The sequence below is a fragment of the Stenella coeruleoalba genome, assembly GCF_951394435.1.
Source record: "Stenella coeruleoalba genome assembly, chromosome: 14".
Taxonomy (NCBI): Eukaryota; Metazoa; Chordata; class Mammalia; order Artiodactyla; family Delphinidae; genus Stenella; species Stenella coeruleoalba.
In genome coordinates, this window is record NC_137160.1 from 84,462,117 (window position 1) to 84,480,237 (window position 18,121).

At 49.0% G+C, this 18,121-nt stretch overlaps 2 protein-coding genes across 2 annotated transcripts in view; both read right to left on the reverse strand.

Moving 5' to 3' along the window:
* Positions 1-1,319: 1,319 nt before the first annotated feature.
* Positions 1,320-3,847, reverse strand: UBC (ubiquitin C). The gene is made up of 2 exons (XM_079941944.1): positions 3,600-3,847; positions 1,320-2,766 (listed from the first exon to the last, which is right to left on the reverse strand). The coding sequence occupies exon 2, from the start codon at positions 2,761-2,763 to the stop codon at positions 1,390-1,392; it is 1,374 nt and encodes a 457-aa protein (XP_079798070.1). The 5' UTR covers positions 2,764-2,766; positions 3,600-3,847; the 3' UTR covers positions 1,320-1,389.
* A 13,657-nt stretch (positions 3,848-17,504) lies between these two features.
* Positions 17,505-18,121, reverse strand: part of DHX37 (DEAH-box helicase 37) — a 31,428-nt gene continuing 30,811 nt past the window's right edge. The window contains exon 27 of the mRNA XM_079942343.1: positions 17,505-18,046. Within this exon, the coding sequence (XP_079798469.1) occupies positions 17,961-18,046 (86 nt within the window). The 3' untranslated portion in view covers positions 17,505-17,960. The remainder of the gene's footprint in view (positions 18,047-18,121) is intronic.

Here is an 18,121-nt window from a genome sequence, read left to right on the forward strand (position 1 = left end):
AGCGACTGGACGTGGTTACAGGTGCTGGTGGAGTTCCGGGGATTTTTGTAATGTTGCTTCTCGACCTGTATGTTCATTTGCATGGGTGAATCACGGAAATCCAGTGAACTATACATGCTCTGGTGTCAATAAAGTGAAAACTCACAATAAGAAACAGATTTGCCTAAGACAAACTTTTCAAATGGCATTTCCTAGTTGTGATGCCCTAAAGCGAGGACTTAAGCCTGTTGACTTCAGGTATTTTAGGACTGGCAGTAATACAGAATTTCCTCTGCATCAGAAGTTACACATGCATACCCTAAAAGTGGGAGAGAGGAAGGGAGAAGCTAGCGGGAGTGATGCTCTTTGGAGAACAATCCCTTATTTCGAGTCCTTCAAATAAGCCTCTGACTTCTGGGGTACCTACCAACCAGTGCCAGCTCCTTATATTAAATCAGCTTCCCTGCAACTTTCACCTTTGGCTCTAGTTATGACATACAAAGATACTTACCAGTAGCATCTGATTGGTAAGTCACTACTATAAAAGGCCAAGAGCCAATGGCTTCACCCACCAATTTAGCTATATACAAATCTTTCACCTAGTCACAGAAAATTAAGGAATCTTGACAACTTTATCTTAGCAAAAATTTTGACAATAGCTTTACTTCTCTAACTACCAACTCCTAAACTTTCTAGCATAACGCCTAATGAGACTTTAGTAAAAATTAAACTGCCACATCCTAGAGAACAAACTTATGGACACCAAGAGGGGAAAGTGGCAGGGGGTGGTGGTGTGATGAATTGGGAAATTGGGATTGACATATATACACTAATATGTATACAATGGATAGTAAGAACCTGCTGTATAAAACATAAAATTCAAAAAAACATTGCCACATCCTTTTTAAAAAACATCTGGTCAAATGACTTTCTATGCAGCTCAATGTGAATTTAAACAGAGCTATGTACTAAAACTGATTTTTCTGTAGGTTCCCTTCCACCACCCCGGCCCTCTAATAGCTCCTCCCTGCTCGTATTCCAGAAACTCTCCCACTCTCAGGGACCACACCCAAACTCAGTATTTTTAAAGTCAGTAGTTTACAAGTAAACCTACATCTAAGCGTCCACATGGAAAATTCTAACTTCAACCTCCAACTTGTCTGGGTTTTATTTATACTCACCCACTACAGTTCTATGTTAAGGCCACCTTTTACTGACACTGCTTACCTCTAGGTTACCACAGAATCATCTGGTAGACCAAAACTTTGATCCCTCACACCCCACCCCTAATTAAAAAGAATCTTCTGCAAACACTTATTAAAAAGAAATAAATTACACTATTTGAGAATGCCAACAATTTTATTGAAAGAAAAGTGCAATGAAACTTGTCAAAAGCTTAAAAGGGAGAACTTAGACACCTCCCCTCAAGCGCAGGACCAGGTGCAGAGTGGATTCTTTCTGGATGTTGTAGTCAGACAGGGTGCGCCCATCTTCCAGCTGTTTCCCAGCAAAGATCAACCTCTGCTGGTCTGGGGGGATGCCCTCCTTGTCCTGGATCTTCGCCTTGACGTTCTCGATGGTGTCACTGGGCTCCACCTCCAGGGTGATGGTCTTGCCAGTCAAGGTCTTCACGAAGATCTGCATACCACCCCTCAGACGGAGGACCAGGTGCAGGGTCGACTCTTTCTGGATGTTGTAATCAGAAAGAGTGCGGCCATCTTCCAGCTGTTTGCCTGCAAAGATGAGCCTCTGCTGGTCAGGGGGGATGCCTTCCTTATCCTGGATCTTCGCCTTCACGTTCTCGATGGTGTCACTGGGCTCCACCTCCAGGGTGATGGTCTTGCCGGTCAGGGTCTTCACGAAGATCTGCATACCACCCCTCAGACGGAGGACAAGGTGCAGGGTCGACTCTTTCTGGATGTTGTAATCAGAAAGAGTGCGGCCATCTTCCAGCTGTTTGCCTGCAAAGATCAGCCTCTGCTGGTCTGGGGGGATGCCTTCCTTATCCTGGATCTTGGCCTTCACGTTCTCGATGGTGTCACTGGGCTCCACCTCCAGGGTGATGGTCTTGCCGGTCAGGGTCTTCACGAAGATCTGCATACCACCCCTCAGACGGAGGACAAGGTGCAGGGTCGATTCTTTCTGGATGTTGTAATCAGAGAGAGTGCGGCCATCTTCCAGCTGTTTGCCTGCAAAGATCAGCCTCTGCTGGTCTGGGGGGATGCCTTCTTTATCCTGGATCTTGGCCTTCACATTCTCGATGGTGTCACTGGGCTCCACCTCCAGGGTGATGGTCTTGCCGGTCAGGGTCTTCACGAAGATCTGCATACCACCCCTCAGACGGAGGACAAGGTGCAGGGTCGACTCTTTCTGGATGTTGTAATCAGAAAGAGTGCGGCCATCTTCCAGCTGTTTGCCTGCAAAGATGAGCCTCTGCTGGTCTGGGGGGATGCCTTCCTTATCCTGGATCTTGGCCTTCACGTTCTCGATGGTGTCACTGGGCTCCACCTCCAGGGTGATGGTCTTGCCAGTCAGGGTCTTCACGAAGATCTGCATCCCACCTCTGAGGCGAAGGACCAGGTGCAGAGTGGACTCTTTCTGGATGTTGTAGTCAGACAGGGTGCGCCCATCTTCCAGCTGTTTCCCGGCAAAGATCAGCCTCTGCTGGTCTGGTGGGATGCCCTCTTTTTCTTGGATCTTCCCCTTGACGTTCTCGATGGTGTCACTGGGCTCCACCTCCAGGGTGATGGTCTTACCAGTCAAGGTCTTCACGAAGATCTGCATTGTCTGTTGCAACAAAAAAATTAACACAAAAAATAACACCAGCGTTTAACAGGTAATTCAGAGGTCAACACATACCTAATGCTACAAAATTATACGTCACTATATACTAACCAAATGACTAACCTGCCCCAAAACTCAGAAGCTTGACAAATAAGGTCAAAAGCAACGTTTCACGCACTTAAGAAAGAAAAGCAGTCAATTCGCGGGCCTCACTTACCCTCCCCCCTCACTGGCTGGCTGCCCCCTGCCAACACGACAGCGACCACCCCAGGCCCAAACCCTGCGCCCCGAGACCAGAAAAACTCTCCCTCCACACATACCAGCAGGCGGCCCCACCCTCGATTATGAGCCCACGGAAGGGATGACGTCTCGGAACCGCGGTGGCGAGCGGGTCCCCTCCCCCACCGCGGGGGCAGGACGGCTCCGTGGCGTCGGCAGTTACTGTCCCCTTACTGGGACGGGAAACCGAGCTCTCGCTCGAGTCAAACCGTGACCTCATGTTCGCTTCCCTCACACGCCGCCCAACCCCGTTCCCCAAAAAGCTGGGCCCCGCCGCCACGGAGGCCTCCCGGGCCTCTCGCGTTTCCTTTTCAGGCGCAGTCCCCTCCCCCGCCCCCCATCTTCTCTCTCCCATCTCATAGCCCGCTTCGGAGTCCGGCTTCTCCCACCGAGGGACGGGGAACGGACGCCATTTTGCCGCGTTCCTCCCTCTCAGGGCTGCCCTGCTGCTAGCCGGCCCCGGGTGACTAAAGGCCTCGGCTGCTCCGTCTGCCGCAGCGGGCAAGTCGACACCCCTCGCCCCCCGCGGCCGCGAGACCCCCGGGCCCCCTCCTTACCAAATGGTGGTGTCGGCAGCGAACGCAGAAAAACCGCAACTCAACTTCCAAACTTCACGAAGCTGCTTCCGCACCGCTCCCGCCGGCGCTGCCTTATATAGTTACAGGTAGCGCCGCTCCGATAGATCCTTCCGCAGAAACGCCGAGAAGGGACTACTTTTCGCAGCCCTCCTGCCCTCTGAAGAGAAACCCCAGGCTCAACTAATTCCACTCATAAAATGCTCTCCTGTGAAGACTGGAGCTTTGGGGCCGAATCTGGCGCGGAGCGGGCCGCCGTCCCGAGAGGCCTGGCGGAGGGATCAGCGCGCTCGTGGAGCGCTGCGTCCGCGGACTTGCCCGGGGCTCGAATTGGGGGGAGGGAGAGTGGGGAGCGGGCGGCCTGAAAACCCGGCGTGGAGTCGCCCAGACGTCCGGAGCGGGCCGTCTCCACCGCCCGGCCTCGATGCCCCCTCCCCCCGGCCCGGACGGGCCCCGCCGTGCGCGAGGCCCGCCCTAGGCGTACAGGGCTCCGGCCGAGCGCCTCACACCGAGTCGGGGTCCCGCTCCCCCAGCGGACACCCCGCCCTGCCCCTACCCCCCGCGAATAAAGAGGGGTGTTTATTGTGAGTCATATTTAGATATGGATAGTGTTTCTGTTGCCCTGAACTTCCCCCTCATCCTCAGCCCGTCGCGAGGCCTACTCTGGGAGTCCAGCCCCCGAACTTGCGGCGGCCGCGCCCATCCCCCACCGGGCGGGCACCCAGACAAGACGAATGACTCGACAAATCCCAGGGCCGCGGCCTCAAGCCCGCCTCAGACGGGTCGTCAGGAGCCTCAGGAATTCCTCAGAACACAGGAGTGGAAACTAAGTTTCCAAGGGAGAAATGCCTATGGCAGGTCTACATTGAATTTTGAAAAGAAAAGCAGAAATTCCACATAGCTGTGTAAAACTCTTTGCGCTGGACTTGAAAGCTGACAGAACTTTCCAGATTGTTCTTCAGCCTTCCTGGTTTGTGCTTGATTATCAACAGGGAGGCGTTGGAATTTGAATTCTGTTGACATTTAGTTGAGCTCAGAAATCAGAAATCAAACCTATTTAAGCCCGAGATTTTAAGAAGATACTTATTGAATCTAAGTTCTGTTTATTCCTGGGGGAAAAAAATTAATATCCCAAATATAAAATTTAATTCCCTAGGCAAATTCCCTTTGGGTAAAAGAAAAGAAAAAGATCGTCAGTTAGATCTTTTTCCTTTTTTTATGACAATCTATTTTATGATCTCTATGTCCTTTCACCAGCAGATTTTTCAAGTATTTTGAAATATACGAACATGATGCCAACAGATTTTTTTGAAGTTTACAGTGGAAAATCTTCCTCATGCCTTCAATTCCCCAGCCACCGTTCTTTCTGGACTCTTCTAGAAATATTCCCTATTTGTACAAATGAGGGGAGGGTGTTTTTAATTTTTACCCTTAAAGCCTTCAAAAATATATATAGAGAAAAAGGGGCAACTGACTAAAAAATGTTCTGCCGTTAGGAAAAGACTACATTCGTGCTTGAAATTATGAACATTATATTATTTAAACATTATACTTAAAACATGAATCAGAACAAAACTGCTATATATTTTCTTTGGTAACCAGGGTATGCACTTATGAAAAAGGTCTGAGCAATTTCAAAATAGACTTTAACCTCTATCATTTTTAACATTTTTCAGAATGAATTTATTACTGGGAAATTAGAATGAATAAGAAAAATAAAATGTCATTTTTCAGGTTAGCAGGAGACCCCAGTTGACAGGGACAGAGTAAAGAGACAAAGTTGGTGATTAAACATTATAGTTAATCCCACTAGGGGATTGTAAGTAGAGAAAAAAGTATGTAAGTTAAGGGGTCTTTCGCTCAAGAAAGCAGGTTTACTTAACCACAGAACCAGCAGGCTTGCTTAACAAAAAACCCATGCAACAGAAGCATGAGACATGCCCCGAAACAAACAACGGTGGAAGGAGACCCATATCGTGCCCAGTGAGCTCAGTCACTTAATGATCCCTAGGACATGCTCCTCTGGGCATACTAAAAACAAACATATAAGGAGAGGGTGACATTATACTGAAAGCTGAGATGATTTACCATTTTTAATATATGTTACCACCTTTTTGCTCATTTCCACTGTGCCATGACAGTCCTGACTTGACTATGGAGGGACAAGAAAACTCCCCTGCCTGACATGGCGGAGGAACTGATGATGGAAGCTTAACATCTACTCAAGAATGAGGAAGAAGGTGGTCTTTTCCCCCTCCCCATTTTTTGTTGGATTCTAAAACTGTAGCCCACTAAGTTCTCGAGGTGCAGCCCCCTCTCGCCCACCCGCTTGGAAGCCTCACAAGCGTCCTAGTCTAATAAATCCCTCCTTAGCTATCACTTTGCCTCTGGCTGAATTCTTTCTGAGCTGAGACATAAAGAACTGGAGCTCCTCGGAGCCTCCCACCCCCCCCACCCCCCCCACGCCCCAGACACATTTCTGCCATTTCACAGTGACTTCCAGTACAGACTTCCATGAACGTTATTTCTAAATTTTTGGAAAGGGAGTTTAAAGGAACAGAACATCAAGGCTCTTTATAAAGTTTTTTTCTCCCTAAATTTCAGAAAGAAGTTTTTAGAGGAACAAAAAGCTGAGACACGTTCTCAGGTGACCAGACCTGGCTTCAAACCACACCCTGTTTGCTTTGGGCTGTTCCTTTCCTGCAAACCTTGTGATGCCTGTTGTTTAAAGGCTGAGTCACGAGTTTTGTGACATAGTTTTTTTCATGGTCCAAAAGGTACAGAGAAAAACAGGCCTGATTTCAGAGGCAAGGGAGGGAAAGAAGGAGAAAGAGGGGGGAGAGGAGAGAGAAGAGAGGCTCAGAGGGTGGGGGAATGGGCCCTGGGTTATCTCCAAAGAGAGAACAACATTCTTACGAGCTGAGAACACTGTGTTGTCTCTAGCAGAAAAATTCTCTGCACCACCCCTGCGGTCCCTAACTTAAGTCTAACTGTGGGTTCGGTTGAAGCACAATAGAAATAAACATTTGTCCAAGGGCACTGAGGTGAGGGGGAGGGGAGGGAAAAATGACCGCCCCAAAGACAGGTGGCTGCCCTTTACCTCGAGCAGTGGTTCTCAACCACGAGTGATTTGGCCCATCGGTGGACATCTGGCCATGTCTGAAGACTTTTTTTTTTTTTTTTTTTTGGCCCCCTCTCTGCTCGCGGGATCTTAGTTCCCTGACCAGAGATTGAACCCAGGCCACAGCAGTGAAAGCACTGAGCCCTAACCACTGGACTGCCAGGGAATTCCCAGGAGACATTTGTGGTTGTCATACTGTGGTATTGGGGGTGAGGAATGCCACTAGCACCCAGTGATAAAGGCCAGGGATGCTGCTAAACAGCCTTCAGTGGGCGGTCCCCCATAAGACAGAATTACCCGCTCCCCAATGTCAGTAATCCATTGGGTTGATAAACCCTGCTGTACAGGGGATTTTTGTTGCTGTTGTTACAACTGCTTTTCTGTTTGCTGAGAAGGGCTCCCGAAGTCTGAATGTCCCACTTGGGTTCAGGAATCGGGTATCAAGTCACGCTCCTAAAATCCCCGGACCTGGAATGCAATGTGCTAGAACGCGCTAGAAGCAGCTTGAGTCACTGGATCCATTTTCAGCTCCTTCATCCACTGACCCATCCTTTGCAGGCGCCCCAGAAGGGATTGCGTCAGAGCTGGCACCAATGGAAGCGTGACAGAGACCCAGCAACAAGGCGGGATTGGTGGGCAGGCGTGAGCACGTGATGAGCTGAGCTCACAAAGGGCCTGGGTGTTGGGCTGCAGGGGGTCGGACTGGTGCCTGTTTGTCCGCCTGCCTTTCCTCCTTCCCCCAAAGGATTCAGCTCCCCTGAAGGTCACACAACCTTGTATGGGACTTAACTCAGCATCATGAGAATGTTCGCACAACGACCAGCAAACATTTTCCTCCTAAGGGAAGGGTGAAATCGGAGAGCTGGATGGGAAAGGTTTGCCTTGTGTTGTCATCAGTTACATAACCGTAAAAGGAAGTCAAGGGAATCTGCGCCTTAGAGGGGGAAAAAAAGAAGAAGAAGAAGAAGCCCTAGAGGCTCTGTTCCTTTTCCTGCTTACATTTGTGTATTTGCATTGTGTGGCAGAAAACAAACTGCTCCGGCTTCAAAAGAAACCATTTCATCCCCCCCCCAGTCAGAAAGTTCCAGTCCCCAATTTTGCCTAGTATAGGAACGTTAAGAAGTTAGTTAACTTATTGGGCCTTTGTTTTGTGTTTTAATTTGTTGTCTTTAAATTGTGGCAACATACACACAGAATATATCTTCTCAACCATTTTTTAGTGGACAGTTCAGTAGTGTTAAGTATATTGTAGGGGAGGAAAAATAATTTTCCTTTTACCCTTCTGAGTCCTTAGCTGAGATGCCTGTAATGAAAGACAGATTAACAAGAGGAACAAAACAAAACGAAGCACAATAATTTATTAACATACACACGTCTTGAATATATGGGAGATACCCCGGAGGGAAAATGTGTCACTCAAAGATGTGACTTTAGAATTTAGGCTTAAATACCATCTTAACAGGGAAAGTCCTCTTAAGGGAGAGTAAATGATTTTTACTGGGAGAATAGAAGAATGGATAGAGATATGATAGCTTGTGACACAGTTTGGTATCAACTTTTAGTCTCTCCTGTGTCAAGAGCCAATCTTCCCTGGTTGGTGAAACTCCTGGGGAGGGGATCTAGGACCATGGAGTTCCTTTGGAGCGATCTGTCTTTGGGCGGAGAAGGGGAGTTCGGTGAAAGCCTTGCTACCTTTCAACTTTCACCCTGTTGTGCAGCCACCACCGCCATCCATCTCCACTTTTCATCTTGCAAGACTGAAACTCTGTACCCATTAAACACTAACCCTTCACCCCCAGCCCTTGGCAACCATCATTCTTTCTGTTTCTATGAATTTGGCTAGTTTTTAAATTTTAGATATTAGACCAGGATCTAACCTGGGTCCCCCTGCATTGGGAACACGGAGGCTTAACCACTAGACCGCCGGGAAGTCGCAAGAACGTGACTACCTTTGGTACCTCATATAATGAATTTTGATTTTTTAAATTGTAAAATCAAATCTAATCATTGGAAAACATTTTTTTCAAAGATTTATGACATCTTTTCTAGAAAGCTCCATTTCTCAGCACACCTTGTTCTTTTTTCCTTATGGAAGTTTTCCTTGTCATTGTGCTATTAGAAATATTTAAGCGTAAGATACAAAGTAAAACAGAATCATATGATTCATTTCACGTGAGGCCTGATAACTTTAGAGATAACCTCAACGTTTTGTTCTCTTAAAACCTTGTTGACATTTAGGGAGAAATAACCTTCATGGAAGTTCATTACAAAGAGAAGCTGTCACCAGTACTCCACTCCCTAACTGGGAGTCATTTCATGAATTTGTTTCATCTCAAAAAACGAAGGCTGTGCAGAGTCAGATCCCTCCAGCTCTAAGATGAGATGTTTTTATGATTTAAAACATGAGGTCAAATCAAATGAGAGACAGGATTTGATGGACGAGGAATTCATTATTTCCGCAGACAAAGAACCAGCGAACCCAGAGTGCAACAGGACCCCTTCTTTTAATAAAATAGCTTTTATTTTTAATGATAAAGTACAGTGTATAAACATAGGTTTAAACAGTATGTGCGCCACAGCCATTCGTGCGTTCATACGTGGCCTGTCGCTGAGGAAGCGGGAAGCACGGGCCCGCCTGCCGTGTCTGCTGGTTTCCTTTTGGGTGGCTCCCTCCAAAAATGGCTTCATTTTCAGAGGGAGTCATTGAGAGCACAACTGAAGGGCAAGGGCCCGCACGGACGCTCAGACCTTTGAATGACGCCCGCGCTTGCCGTCTGATGGCCGGGAGTGAGTCGCCAGGCCTCCAGGCCTTTGACTGCAGTCACAATGCCAGGAAGCGTAGGGTACCTTCCCTAAATGATCATTCTCACTTTTTCCGTGGTTTCAGCCATCGTGTCAGGTTTTGCCTTTACATGTTTCTTGTAACTGCTTCCCTTTGCCTCTTCTAATAAAATTACATTTGGAGTGTTAGGGACTTCAAGAAGGGCAGATCCCACCTATTGTGAAAATCCCACTTCCAAGTAGTGACCGGAGGAGTAATACCCGTTATAATCACGTCCATGGTGTCTGTATGATGAACAGGGGCAGAAATTTGAGGGAAAATAAATAAATCAGGGACGGTACAGTGGAGATGCCGGGGATCGAACCCGGGGCCTCATACATGCAAAGCATGCGCTCTACCGCTGAGCTACATCCCCCTCCCCTTTCTCTTTGCTTTCTGAAATTCTCTGCTATAGTCTATTCTTTAAATTTTTTTTTCCCTAAATTAAAATGTTGTATACCTAAATGGGTGTTAAAGTTTAAAGCAAACCAAAATCAATCGTTTTCTGTTTCCCAACTAAACCCATCGTTCACAGCTCTGCAGCTGAAATTCCAGCTGATACCGGAGCCAAAGAGCAAAGGGAGACAGACCTATTCTTGAATGTTGCTCCTCACAGACAGAAGAGAAGGAACAGAAAATAAAAGGGTTTCTTTCCAATAAATAAGGACATTGCCTGCATCGCACCTCCACCCAGAAATCTCCGGTTTCCTGGTCTTTAAAACCATGCCAACCTTTGGTGACTGTGAGGTTTGCAGACCGTTTATTTTTCTTTTTATTTTTCTCCAACAAGAACTCTGACTATTGGGACTTCCCTGGTGGCTCAGTGGTTGAGAATCCAGCTGCCGATGCAGGGAACATGGGTTCGAGCCCTGGTCTGGGAAGATTCCCACATGCTGCAGAGCAACTAAGCGCATACGCCACAACTACTGAGCCTACGCTCTACAGCCCGTGAGCCACAACTACTGAGCCCACGAGCCACAACTACTGAGCCCCATGAGCCACAACTACTGAGCCTGTGCTCTAGAGCCTGTGAGCCACAACTGCTGAGCCTGTGAGCCACAACTACTGAGCCCGCGAGCCGCAACTACTGAAGCCTGCGCAACCGGAGCCCGTGCTCCGCCACAGGAGAAGCCACCGCAATGAGAAGCCCGCGCACCACAAGGAAGACCTAACTCAGACAAAAAAAAAAAAAAAGAGCTCTGAATGTCAACATGAACCCTCAGTGGAAAAGAATCTGAAAAAGAATATATACATATATACACTTGAAACTAACGCAACACTTCAATTAAAAAAGGTATATTCAAAAAAAAACAGCAAACTAAAAAAAAACCAGATCCACCCCCACTAAAACGCTGAGGAAGGAAGGAATCTCCGTGAGATAGCTCACTGAAAAGAGCCATTCCTTAGCTGTCAATTAGCACCTCTTTTCCAGAGTGCTCCCCAAGGGGAGAGAAGTCACAATGCTATGGAGTGTCCCTCAAGTCATCAAGGTGCCACTCACTGGTTCGGTGAGAGACAAGGAGACACCGAAAACTGAGGCTACGCCTCTTTCCACCAGCACTTGAGATTTCCTGGCAAGAAATAGAGTCACTTTACTATGATGTGGAGAACGCACCCCAAAATACACTGCCACCTCAGTCTTTAATCATTTCCCTTACAGCCTGCCCGTACCTGAAACCCCTCATAGTCAAGTCCCAAATGAGCTGGTGCCCGGGACACTGGACCCAGCAGCTGTGATTTCATTACCTCACCTCTCTGGGCCTCACCTGTGAAATGGAGATTTGAATAGTAACTTCCTCACAGGGTGGTTGTGGCCACTGAATGAGTTACACAGAGAAGGTGTAGAACAGTGCCTGGTGCGAGGCCCGTGCTCTGAAATGCCAGTTCCCTTTATTAAAAATGCTGTTATTATACGAACTCCAGCGAAGACCTACTACTTCTCATATTCACCCCGTGTGTGAACTGACGCTTTGCTGATACTGTTTGGGTGAAACAGGAAAGGAGCAGGAGGGCGATGGGGTGAGCTGCTAATGGGGCTCCGTTGAAAGCCATCCTCTCTCCTTATCGTTCTAGCTCCAGAGGGCAGCCATGAGAGCAAGCGACCTTAGCCACAGAACGGAAGAAGGACGGCAGCATAAGTGGTGGTATTTTGGACGTGGTTCGGGAGCGAGCTGAGGGCTTGTAGTCAGTTCAGCAGGTGCTCCTGATTGCTCCAAACAAACCCGATTATGTTTGCTTTCTGCGTAAAACTTAGAATCAAATCCATGCTCCTAACTCTGGCCTTTAAGGCCCTCGGTGATCTGGCCTCTGTTGACCCCCCATAACGTCCCTCCCTTACGCTCCTGCTCCTCTCTATGGGCACTCTAGCCACACCTGCCTCCTAGCTGTTCCTCAGGCGACCAGGCTGCTATGCACCCCAGGGCCTTTGCACTTGCCATTCCCGCTGTCTGGAAAGCTGTTCCCCAGATCTCCTCCTGGTTGGCTTCTTTTCATTGGCGGGGTCCTCAGGAAGGCCTTCCTGGCCACCTCTCTAAAGGGACCTATGGGGCCGTCCCTGGCGGTCCAGTAGTTAAGACTCTGCCCTTCTACTGCAGGGGCTGAGGGTTTGATCCCTGGTTGGGGAAATAAGATCCTGCATGCTGCATGGTGTGGCCAAGATTTTTTTTTAATTTAAAAAAAAGTAAAAAAAAAAAAAAAGAAGAAGGGACCTGTGAATCCCATGCATTCGCTATCGCATCACTTCGATTTGTTTTTTTCTCCATAGCATTTATCACTCTCAGAACCTGTTTTTATACAATTTGCTGATTGTCTGTGTCCATGCCTTGGTCCTAAGCTCAGTAGGGCAGAGCCTTGCCTGTTTTGTTTCCTGCTCTATCCCCTGAGCCTTGAACAGTGCCTGGCGCATAATAAGTACTCAGTAAATATGTATGGAATTAATGTGAAAAAAAATAAATGAACAGACAAATAAATGAATGAAGACTAGGAGCCTGGGAAGGGTGATATAGGCATGTTCAGGAAGCTGAGTCTGCAACTGAAGTAAGACAAAAAAACCGTCCAGTTTAGACTCACCCTACCTCCTGTCTCAAATCCATAGACATTTTCTGAGGGCCAACCTCTGGGCCAGTGCAAGACATAAGAAGACGAAATATTTGCTGCAAAAAAAAAAAAAAAAAAAAAAAAAAAAAAATTTGCAGCCGAATGAGCATTTCCTGGCCTTAGGAGTTGACAGTTTTATTCTGGGAGATCATTATATAAATCAAACACTTGACAGCGGCGCTGTGGCATGCATAAAGTGGAAAATTCCACTTCAACGTGAGAACTTTGCCTTTTTTCTTTCTTGTAACCATGTGACGGGAGGACGCTCGTCCGTGACTAAAACCAAGCGGATGATAGACAACCGCCGGTGCAAATCTCGCTTGCCTGCCAGGTTGATTCCTTCAAAGAATAAGGAATTTTTATGAAAGTTATTTGTTTGGAAGAGAAATGAAAAAATGTACTACAGCTCGAAAAGAAGTCGCGCCTCCCCGTCGGGGAATCGAACCCCGGTCTCCCGCGTGACAGGCGGGGATACTCACCACTATACTAACGAGGACGAGCTCTGTAAACCATCCTTCGGCTCTCCTCTTAAAGGTACATTCAGCGTTCCCTAAATAGTCACATGTTCCAAAAGGTTAAATATTTCATCTTTTCCTACAAAACAAAAGAAGGAAAAATCCCACTTTATTTAATTCCATCTTAAAGAATACTTTTCCTCCCTGGTCCATGATTTAGCCGTGAGGGTTCAGAGAGCAAAAATTAATAAACAGCAAAAATTAACTAACAGACATCTAACAGAGGTTAAATGCCTATGAAGTGAAAGAAACGGAGTTAAGGAACTCTTGGTCTTGTCGGATTTTTCCAGTTGGGGAGTTGTAAAGAGGTTCCCATACCCTCTGGCTTCCCTTCGATACTGCTCGGAGATGTTTTAAACAAAGAAAATGAAACCCCTTTATTCATTTGAAAGAATCATTTTGTCTTTTTTGTTTTCCCCTGACACATGGGAAGAAAAACTAAGTTGCCGAAACCCGGGATCGAACCAGGGACCTTTAGATCTTCAGTCTAACGCTCTCCCAACTGAGCTATTTCGGCTACTGTTGCCGCTAACCTCCGCTTCTGGCCTCCTCGTCGTCTAATGGCCCTGGGTCCTCGATCTGGGGATCCGCTGCTGAGGAACCGGGGTCGGCGGGAACGCATGCCTGCCAGGCTCGCCCGTACCCGCCCCTTCTCGTCCTTCAAAGCCACCGCCTCCGAGAAGCCTTCCCTGATCACGCCTCCCTACGCGACCCCAGCCCTTTATTGTTTACTGTTAGCTTAGGTATTGTTTTCCTTGTCCATTATCTGTCCCCCCCGGCTAGAATGACAGACCCACGACGGGCAGGGAACTCATCAGCCTCTGTCACTGCTGTATCGCTTAAGGCCGACAACAGTGCCTGGCACCTACTAGGTGCTTAAAAATATTTGCTGAATTAAGGAAAGAACGAATCTTACCTGGCTCAGAGCTCCGCTTTCTCAGGCTCCCTTCTCTGCGCAACCGAACAAGGTCTCCCCTTGGGTGCAGCTCACCAAGCAGCCCAAGGCATGGCAGGGATGCTGACCACGCCAGGGCATGTGGGAGGCCGTATGGACTTTCCCTGGGGCAGTGACTGAGATCCGGCCTCCAAGCATGGCCACCCCACCTGTGGCAACTGCTCAGCTTCAAGGCATGAGGAAATCAACAGGTCGGCATCCAGGCTGGCTCTCTCTGCTTCCCTGCCCTTTGGGAGATGGGTGGCTGGGGAGTGTTGTCTGGGACAGGATGAACAAGCGTGGACGTCCTTCATGATGTGAAGTCATTTAATAAGCGTTTGCTAAGCACCTAATGACCCTGTAACCCAGTCACAAATACAGTAACAAAATAGTTAGTCATAATAGGAATGCTAAGAAGCAAAATAAATGGTAGTGATGGGATGGAACACCTGGGATGGGGCAGTAAGAGAAGGAGAGTGCTGAGAAGACTTGGAGAATGAAGAGCCCGCCGGGGGAAGAGCCTCTGGAACAGAGGCAACAGCTGATGCAAAGGCCCTGAGGCTGAAACAGAGTCCGGCTAGTTATATGAATGGAAAGAAAGTCAGCGTGGAAGAGGTGAAGAGGGTGAGGGGACAGAAGATAGGAGGCGAGGACAAAGAGGTGGGCAGAGACCAGATCGTGCCGGCCTTGAAAGCCACGGTGAAGGGTTTGTACTTTCTCTTGTGTTGGAAAGCTGCTGGGGAGTGATATGATTTACCTCTTAAAGTCTCCCTTGACTGCTGTACGGAGAATGGACAGGAGGGGCTCAAGTGGCAGCAAGGAGACCAGTGAGGTGCTGACAGCTCACAATAAACAGTACACCAAAACGGGGTGTCCTAAATCCCTTCAGGAGCAACTTCAGGAGCAAGGGGATCCAGCGCGGGACCCTACTGCTGCTTTTCACAAAAGCGTAGTAGTTCTTGAAAAACTAAGTGGACCAATGTGATAAAAATCGAGTAAGGAAGAAATGAAGGAAGGAAGGGAAGGAGAGCGAAAAAAAATAAAATAAAATTCAAACAGTCCAGAAAACTACCGAACGGAAAGGCAGAGTCACTCCCACCTTATCCCAGTCCTTCTCCCCGGAAGTAACCAGGGTCTAGACCAGACTGATTCATGTGACCTCGGACAAGTTACTGGATCCACGCTCTGTGCCTGCATTTCATCTGTCTGATGTGATAAAACAGCCCCTCCGAGGCTTATTGTGGGTGCGCACCTGTAAAGCACTTACGAATACTGCCTGGTGCATGATGGGAGCTAGTTCGCTCTAGTTGTTGCTGTGATCCGATCATAAATACGGATATACTCACTATGTATATTTATTCTTACACAGAAGGGAGCCTATAGTGCTCGTGGCTGAGTATACAGTATCCTCCACTCTCTTCTTGAAGAAATGGACATATTCCGAAAACCAAATTTACACGCTTCCACGCATATCTGTCTATCATAGTCATATCATTCTGGAGAAGATGCCCCAAATATCTTGTGTGTGTGTTGGAGTGAGTTAAAACAATCACGCAGTCTCCCCGTCGGGGAATCGAACCCCGGTCTCCCGCGTGACAGGCGGGGATACTCACCACTATACTAACGAGGATGAGCTGCAACGCGTGGTCTCCCGCCAAACCCATAAAGAAACACCATTCTTCGGCTGCTACACCCATCTACTCCAAACACTGGTCTCCACGGGCGCAGTGCCGCGCGCCCCTGGTTGGTGGGCTTCCTGGGACGGGAAAGACTTACTTGCGTCTCTGAAGGCGCTGAGCCACCAGAACGGAAGAGACGTGGAGGAGCGAAGTCGCTACTTCCTATATTCTCACTTCCAGCACGCAGGCCTACGGGTCTGGGGATGTAGCTCAGTGGTAGAGCGCATGCTTTGCATGTATGAGGCCCCGGGTTCAATCCCCGGCATCTCCATGTTTTTCGCCTAGAATTAATTTTTTCCCCCTCTGGCTCACAGCCACACAACCAGAAGGCAAAGCAGGGAAGGGGACCCAAAGCCCCCGCATCAGCTGGCTTAAGAAGGGAGCTCCGTTGGAGAGGGTGGCGCTAGTCAAACGCCCTTGGTCTCAATCACAGATGCCCGTGTCCTCTCCCCTGGAGATTCGGATTCAGGTCAGCAGTGGGCTGCGTTTTTAAACAAACACTCCTAGTGACTCACGTCATCAAGCAGTTAGGAAGCACTGGATTTCTAAGGAGGGTTTTGCAACTGTCCATTCATTCCGTAACTCCTGAGCACCTAGTGCCAAGAAATGTGGACACATCGAGCGCCTACTGTGTGCTCAGTTAGCGTCAAGTACCCTTGTATCCCTGGATACCCCGGGCGAGGTTTCTCAGCCCTCCTGTCCTCAGTATTCCAGTCTAGGTAACTAGCAATAAGCAAGTAGCAATGAGCTTTATGAATACGGTAATTGTGATGAGATGGAGACTAAAGGGGGAGGACGTGGAGGCTGCCGCAGATAAAGTGTCAGGGGGGCCTGTCTGCAGAAAGGGGAAATGGCAGGTGCAAAGGCCCTGAGGTTGAAGCGGGGTAGGGGGAGGAATCTGCATTGAGGGGACAGAAAAAAGCCCTGTGCAGGGTTAATGAATGAGGGAAGGAGAGGGTTGAATCTTTCAAGACACTGGAAGGCCTGTTGCAGGGGAATGATGTGATTTACTTAGGTTTTAAAACAGCTCCCTCTGGCTGCCATGTGGAGTCCACCATAGGCGGGAAGAGTGGACATGAGACCCGCCAGGAAGCCACTGCCGTGGCCCAAGCGGGAGCTGCTGGAGGCTCGCTGGAAGCGCACAGCAGGGGAAGTGGGGAACACGAGGGGCTTCTGGACACATCCCGGACGTGGACTAACAAGACCTTGCAGATGGCTTAAACGCGGGGGGAGTGGGGTAGGGGAGACCGCCTAGTTTGGGGGAACAGTAGGGTTAGTAGCTAGGCTGTGGAGAAAGTGAATAGTTTTGGAATATTAAACACGTATCCCTGTTGTTTTGTCTTACGTGTGTGTTTATATTACAGAATTTGTGTTTATTTTTTACTTTTCTGGCTGTGCTGCGCGGCTTGCAGGAACTTAGTTCCCCAACCAGGGATCGAACCTGTGCCCCCTGCAGCGGACCACCAGGAAATTCCCGAATTTATGTGTTGATATTAACACAAACTGATTCAGGAAAAATACCTAAGTAAAAATGAGAAAAATGATCAACGTCTACAGGCTCACCGTGCCACAGGATTACCACTAACACGCTCATGAGCATCCGTCCAAACTAGTCTCCACGTACGTGTGTGTACGCGCACGTGCAGGCTGTCCCCGGGCCACCCCCATGTTCAGGGGTTGGCCCAAAGAACTCAGGAGACGCGGTATACACCTGTTGTCACAGTCAAGGTTTATTACAGCAACGTAGCCAGCCGGGAGCTGACTCCGGGGAGGGGACGCCCACTCCACAGGAGCCGGCGGGAGCCCTGGCGGACCTCGCTGGCTGTGGGCAGGGTGCACCACACCCGCAGGGAACAGGGAGCGGAGGAAGGGCCCGTGATCGCCTGCTGCTCTACAAGGGACTAGTGTCGTCCACAGAGCACGTTTAAAGCAGGACCAGCATGGGAGATGAAACCATGACCCACCCTGTAATAAAGAGTTACAAAAGCCACCCCACGCGGGACTGCCCGGGCGGCAGCGAGCTGTGCCGAGAACCGAGCCAAGGCGACCACAGGTGTCCAGGGGCTCCACCTGCCTGCTGGGCGCAGTCTGGGGTCAGGGTGCCCATGGCGGACACCGGCCACTGCCAGGCCCCTGGGTCCGCAGGCCAGTCCTCGGCCCTGCAGGCCGGCACCAGGTCAGCAGTCAGCAGTGGGCGGCCAGGCTTTCTCGACGTTGGCGTGCACGGCCTGCGGGATCCACTCACAGTACTCGGCCAGCAGGTCTGCAGGGGTGGGAGGGAGGACGGTCAGAGCAGCTCTGTGCCCGCCCGCCTGCCGCAGGGCACACCCTCCTGCTA